Raw genomic sequence first — 7,146 nt, forward strand, 5'->3', positions numbered from 1 at the left:
ATTTGGCCAAAACGTTACCATGGAGATCTGTACGGCTACCACCAGTTTTGACATTGACAGATACGCTCGCGTCTCAGTAACTTACTTTCTATGCATCTCGCTCGTACTCGCATATTAGTGCAAGCGAGATGTATAGAAAGTAATTTACGTAGACGCGAGCGTATCTGTCAATGTCAAAGCTGGTGGTACTGTCCACAACGTGACGTTATCACGTCAAAAGATCACCACGGATAAGGTAAACGTACTAGTGCTCGACATGCTAATGCCCAATAGATGACACCTTGCTGTCACCTCTATTGACAATTACTTAAGTTTCAAGATGACATGTACTGGGACCGCGTCGAGCACCAGTACGTTTACCTTACCCAGAGTCTGTAATTTGAATAATATGTTATGATCTATTCGATCAAAACATTTGCTATAATCGGTGTATATCACATAAATATTGCTTTTATTAGGTTTATAGGTATTATTAGTATAAATTATCATTACGCACAAAGGCATTTTTCATTTTTAATATTTATTTTAAATTTTCGTCCTAATGATCATTATACATTTTCATTTTAAAGTTTAAACAATACTCATTGGAACTTCGAATTTATTATATTCATAATGTCATTCTACATAAATATCTCTATTACTAAATTTTATGCATATATTATTACTCGACATAATTATCGATTTCAACATATTTGATTTTATTTATAGCAGCATGGACCTGCAATAGTAAATTCTAAATAAGAAAAAAAAAGACAAAAATAAACAGAAAAGTAGGTCAAGTCAGGTTAAAATCCTGCCAGAAAGGTGGGTTAGGTTAGGTTAGAATTGCGACCCTCACAGAACCGAAATGCTGCCAGAAAGGTGGGTTAAGTTAGGTTAGAACTGCGACCCTCACAGAACCGAAATGCAGTCAGAAAGGTGGGTTAAGTTAGGTTAGAACTGCGACCCTCACAGAACCGAAATGCTGCCAGAAAGGTGGGTTAGGTTAGGTTAGAACTGCGACCCTCACAGAACCGAAATGCTGCCAGAAAGGTGGGTTAGGTTAGGTTAGAACTGCGACCCTCACAGAACCGAAATGCTGCCAGAAAGGTGGGTTAAGTTAGGTTAGAACTGCGACCCTCACAGAACCGAAATGCTGTCAGAAAGGTGGGTTAAGTTAGGTTAGAACTGCGACCCTCACAGAACCGAAATGCAGTCAGAAAGGTGGGTTAAGTTAGGTTAGAACTGCGACCCTCACAGAACCGAAATGCTGTCAGAAAGGTGGGTTAAGTTAGGTTACAACTGCGACCCTCACAGAACCCAAATGCTGCCAGCACTTCCTTGAGGTGCGGAAACATTTTATTGGAGAGGCCGACTCTAGAACTTATACATATACCTCAATGTGCTGCACACTGAAGTGTGCAAAAGGGAAGCATCACGTATTCCTTCTAACACTTCACTACTTTTTCCACCTACATCCCGCCTATTCAATTTTTGCTAAAGTCGACAAGATAAGATAAGAAACGACAAAACTCAAACTCAAAAGCATTTATTGCTCGCATATTCGTATTACATAGTACACAACTTGGACCCTACTAAAGTAAGGACGCTAAGCACGAAGACGTACACGTACAATAACCCGGCATTTCCTATCTCCATCGCACGCGCATAATTAAGTATACCATTCGCACAGTGGCATAGATGGCCGGTAACATAGGCGAGACAGCAATAGGGCCACCCCACGCTAGCGTCTCTCGAGCGTCGTCGTCTAGTCAACTCTATGGCTGCTGCTCGACGCAACGTTGACGCAACTGCGCAGCGACGCCCCTTTCCATAGCGCTGACTAGACGCCGACGGTCAAAAGACGCTGGTGTGGGTCGGCCCATATAATTATGCGAGCTATAGAGATGGGAATAGGCACATAAAAATAAAAGGCCACAGCAATCTATTATTAGTATAAAAAACTATTATATAATAAGGAGACATTTACTAAAACAGAGATTCCTTCCTCCTCCTTACTCAATCAAACGTGGATCGGTCCACGCTATCTCTATTAAGTCAGTGGCTATCTCGCCAATTATTACATAAACCCTCGAGGTTTCCAATAGTGGCATGTGTTTAAAACTTTGTACAAAATAATAACTGAATAAATAAATTAAACAAATAAAACCAGTATTTACATAATATATTATATACTTTTATTATATTATAAAATATACCTTATTAACTTATTTTTAATCTAATAAAAACATGACCTATTTCGTTCCCTGTTCGACTTACATCATTTTCGCACTGTGTGGACCGGGCTGTACGGTTTATCAAGTTTACTGTATTTCGATTGGCCTTCGACATATCTCACCTGCTACTTTTTCCAGTTTAGTGAGAACAGTCTTCATTATTTTCCTCTTCTATCTATTTCATCTGTACAAATTAGACTCATTTTTGAATAGAGAAGTAAACGGGTTGCGCCGCATATGTCAATGGTTTCTCCTCATCAGTTTCAGGGTTCATGAGTGTCGTCCCTCTGAAGTGTTCCTCGATCTGCTGCAGCGTCCGGCCACTCGTCTCCGGCAGCAGCACCCACGCCACCGCCAGGCACGCCGCTATAACCCCAGCGTACACAGCCAATGTTCCTTCTAGACCCACAACAGATATCAGACCAGGAAAAGTCTTAAGCACAATAAAAGCAGACACACTCAGTGCTGTCAAACCAATACCCCCTGCAAGACTCCTGTGTTGCAAAGGACACACCTCGCCAGCTATCACGGCAGGCAGCGGCTGCATTCCCATGGATATACTCAACATTTGCAAGCTGATAAGTACACCGGGTATCCACAATGAATCGAAAGGCAAGTAATCATTGTTCTTCGCGAAGAGGTAAGCACCCATCAACAGCTGGCTACCGGCACAGAGAGCCCCAATAAAGAACAGCATTGGTCTTCTTTTAATTTTGTTGACCACAAAAATAGCTGCACCAGTAAAGAGTAGCCTCTGGCAGTCTAAAGCTACCATCCAGAAGTTGGCGTTGGCTTTTGGCATTAGCAATTCTAAAATCGTCACTGAGTACGCTCCCATGACTGGTGCTCCGCCACAACTGAGCATGATATACAAGGCAAATAATAGCAAAACGGGCTTAAAGAATTCTTTCTTCTTTACTACTGCAATCATTTCTCTAAATGTGCTTCGAGTACTCTCTTGCGTCTCCAAAAGATTAACAGTTTCTATCATTTTCTCCAGCTCAGGCATTTCATCCTCCCCTCTTAGCCATGTGAAATTCTCTCTGCACCTCTCATACTGTCCTTTTGTCGCGAGCCAGCTCGGGGATTCTGGCGAGTATACCGTCAAGATGATACTGATCAAAGCGAAGGATATGGAGCAGAGGGCCGTTAGCTGGTAGCTGATGAGAGATCCGGTGAAATGGACGAATAGGATGCCGAAGATCTGGGCGAGGACCGAAGACGTGAGGAACCCGCCGCGGTAGCGCGGGCTGGAGCACTCGCCGATGTACACGGAGCGGAGCGGCATGAACATGCCAAACGAGAAGCCTTGGGTCATCATCCCTAGTAGGAGCATCTGAAAAGAAATAACAATATATCAACGAAATGTTGTGGCAATTCGTTTGTTATGTTTCGACAAGACAGGCATAGCCTAGTGTGGCAGTGATCGTTTAAGAAAAACTTGTACACTTTCTGGCAAATAAAAACTAAACTATTTTATTTATAAAAAAAATGTTTGAGTGTTCAGAGAATCTCAAGGCACGAGACGCAATTATATTTTACTTACGTCAAACGCCAAACGGAAAAAAAAAATTAGGAAAAGTCACGTAACTATTTCCATGCATTATTTAAAAAATAAAAGATAAAAAACATTTATTCGTGACAATCACAAACATGTACGAACTTGTATACACACAACAAAAGCAGAGAAACAGAACATTAAGTGCGCATTAAAATTTCGATCGTTTTCTATCAAACGATTGTCATCGAAACACACAAGTTTTTACCTTAAGGCAGGATCCCGCCTTTACCCTCGCACAGCTATATATACTTAGTAACAGTTACAATCTTCTACTTGTCACTTAAAAAATATGAAATATTATTTTAATCCAAAAATCTAATAGATAACATACGAACATAACATAAGTAAGTATGTGAACATTTGCACATATATAGGTATTGAAAGGGTGTGATGTATGCTTACCTCGTAGCTGGTAGCTATGATGACGACGAACCAGCCCAGCGTGAGGATCAAGGTCACAGCATAGAGAGCCACCTTCCGGCCAGCCCGTGACATCACCACTGGCACTAAGAAGTTGCCAAAGACCATCGGAATTGAGCTGACCGAAGCTGTAAAACGTATAATAGTTATTTGTTTTACAAGGGGGCAAAGTTGTTGTTTAACCGCTCGTGCTAATATTGATACCCGAGCAAGCGAAAGATTTCAAATTCGAAAAAATGGAATCTTGAGCGTTGCGAGGGTTTGAAAGCACGAGGGTTAAACAAAATTTGCCCCCGAGTGAAACACAAAATTGTTCACCACATCAACCCGAAGAAAATATTACCTGTAAGATATCAAACAAAAACAAACCAAATCAAATCCAAATGAATGTTATTAAATATTTATCATTCAAAATCATCTTTTAATAGTCAATTCAACCAGCAAACATAAGAAAACAACTCAAAATTTGCATTTTATTACTTTGCCTCACATGTGAATAAAATGCAACTTTGCTATCGGTTTTTGATGTGCAAAGTAAAAGCCTTTCCGAACTGGTGTGGTGAAAAAGATTTATTAGTGCTTAATGTCTATAAATACTTCAATGGACAAAGTGTTGGTTGGGTCTAGCGGTAAGGAATGTGAATTTCAAACCAAATATCGTGAGTTCGAACCCCGGCTCATACCAGTGAGTTTCTTGGAACTTATGTGGTACGAGGGTGGGAACAATGGAACATGCATGTAAAAATACGCAAGTAAGTATAACGGGTTAGCACCGATTGACTAGCACGTTATCTTTTCGCGGATTAACAATAGTACATTATTGTCGAGGTTCGGAAGTAGCTACTTGCAGGCTGAGGATTCGTTTTAAACGGACGACCTTGGGAGTCCGTTTAATTGAATCCGAAGCCAGCAAGTAGCCTTCCAGCCGAGTCATATATAGTGCTTTTCTCAAAAATGGTGCAAGAAATATAAATATCATAGAAATATTTTACAAAAGCAACGTTCTTACGTATATATTTTCACAGAAAAAAGTAGAAACAATTGAAAAAATTAGCTTTGCCGCCTTTTTATTTTTTTAATAAAAAAATAGAAGTGTATTTTTCTGCCGAAAATACGCCAACCTATTTGAGACAGCTAAATAGTCGCGGTACTAATCATCTGTTTGGCTGTTTAATGGGCCTGTGCCTTCATTTGATATGGCCATTTCAACTTTTAAAAAGTTTGGAACTCGACAAATAATGGAATTTGTATGCAACATTGCAGTCCCAAAATCGAGACTGCAATGTTTTTAACTTTTTAATTTTTGACTGACCATAAACTACGCGCTTCGCGACGTATTTTTTAAACGGCAAAGTCGACTTTGCCGTCCATTTTTGAGAAAAGTAATATTTTGGTTTTAATTAATATGGATTTCCGCAAAGTAACGCCTAATTCTATTCACTATTTGTAAATCCTAGTGAACTATTAGAAGTATTAGAACAAATTAAGTTATTTTCATAAAATATTTTAATTTGTTTTTATTTCTAGTAGAAACACTACTATACAAACTAATAAACTGAAATAAATGTCATATACTAAGAAAAAGTGACCAAGGCCTCCAGTGCCCCAGGCTGGACTCGAACCAGCGTCCTCTGCTATCGCGGCAGGTGCCTGCATGGGGCACTGGACGCCTTAGTCACTTTTTCTTAATATATGACATTTATTTCAGTTTAAATCCTAGTGTTTTACCTAGCCAAGACTCTTGGTTCTTGGAGACGTTGATGAGGGACCCTGGCAGCTCTAGCTGCGGCAGCAGGATACCTGGGAAGCCGAAACCGCAGCCGTAGCCGATCATGTTGATGCTGACCGCCGCCGTCACCAGGCACTGACAACAATAGATCGGATTTAAACTGTCGTGAGTCATACTAACATTAAGAGACAGCAGGTTTATTATATTGTTATACTCATACATAATGGCTCCTCTACACGATGGCCCAGCACTAGACCAGCGAGATGACCATGCGATGGTTGAGAGCACGCACTATGGAATGGGCCACGTGTAGATGCGTACGCACCACCGCTGGCCCACTGCCCACTACCTTTGATATAGAGGGAGCATTCCACGGGCTGTTCCGTACAAACACATTTTATTTCCTGTGTTGCGACTTTTTCGGCATTCAAAGCAGGGGATTATTTTTCTGTGCATATTTTTGATCATTCGTCATAGAAAAGGAAACTCGTATACCTGCACATCTTCAGAAAATTCGCGTTTGTACGGGACAAACGGTAGACAATTTCATGGAATGCTCCAGTGACGAACGTTTTTTTTTTTATGCACTACCCTCTCTACACGCTGGCACATCTTAGTGGACCATAACATTTGAATCTCACGAGAAGTAGAGTCGATTAATATCTTCCAAAAAAATCATGCATGTAGCTAATTATTTACACTGTTAGAACTTATTTCAACCACCAACATAAAGGATTACTCACGCTAGAATGGTTCAGGTCCGGGCCGAAGCGTCCGACACTTCGTTTTCTATAGAAAGCATCACGTGATCACTGATCAACCGTCATAGAAATCGAAGTGGCGGACGCCTCGGCCCGGACAAGGACCGTTCTAGCGTGAGTGTCAGTTGTCAGTGTTTTTAACCCATTGGATGAGGAACTCAACACTATTGGTCTTTAATTTTAACTTGTCTGGACTGTAGCAGATAATTTTTATTTGTTTTTATTTATCCACGTTGTGGCAATCTAATTAAATAGATGTAGGTAAACAAGAATAAGTTACATGTATTGTAAGCATATTATATAGATAGTTATGCTCAATTAACGAGTTTGTTTTGTAAGTGATATTTGATTGTGTAGCTAATTACATCCGTTTAAACACACGCCACGCAAGACAAGTTTCAGGATTGTAAATTATAATATCCATTAGACATGTCCGCCGCCGCGTCGGCGCTCCGCCAC

General features: G+C 40.5%; 1 protein-coding gene across 1 annotated transcript; it reads right to left on the reverse strand.

Annotated features, from left to right (window-relative positions):
• Window positions 1–2,176: 2,176 nt before the first annotated feature.
• On the reverse strand, window positions 2,177–6,067 carry LOC134801557 (facilitated trehalose transporter Tret1-like). The gene is made up of 3 exons (XM_063774150.1): window positions 5,926–6,067; window positions 4,180–4,325; window positions 2,177–3,552 (listed from the first exon to the last, which is right to left on the reverse strand). Exons 1-3 carry the CDS (start codon window positions 6,029–6,031, stop codon window positions 2,416–2,418), a joined length of 1,389 nt encoding a protein of 462 aa, XP_063630220.1. The 5' UTR covers window positions 6,032–6,067; the 3' UTR covers window positions 2,177–2,415.
• Window positions 6,068–7,146: the final 1,079 nt, after the last annotated feature.

This window comes from Cydia splendana, chromosome 22 (assembly GCF_910591565.1).
Source record: "Cydia splendana chromosome 22, ilCydSple1.2, whole genome shotgun sequence".
NCBI classification, from domain to species: Eukaryota; Metazoa; Arthropoda; class Insecta; order Lepidoptera; family Tortricidae; genus Cydia; species Cydia splendana.

Coding starts and splice junctions, on each gene's coding strand:
- LOC134801557 (XM_063774150.1), bottom strand. CDS start 6,031: ATGATCGGCTACGGCTGCGGTTTCGGCTTCCCAGGTATCCTGCTGCCG. Junction 4,326..5,925: donor GAACCAAGAGTCTTGGCTAG/GTAAAACACTAG, acceptor TACGTTTTACAG/CTTCGGTCAGCTCAATTCCG. Junction 3,553..4,179: donor TCATAGCTACCAGCTACGAG/GTAAGCATACAT, acceptor ATTTCTTTTCAG/ATGCTCCTACTAGGGATGAT.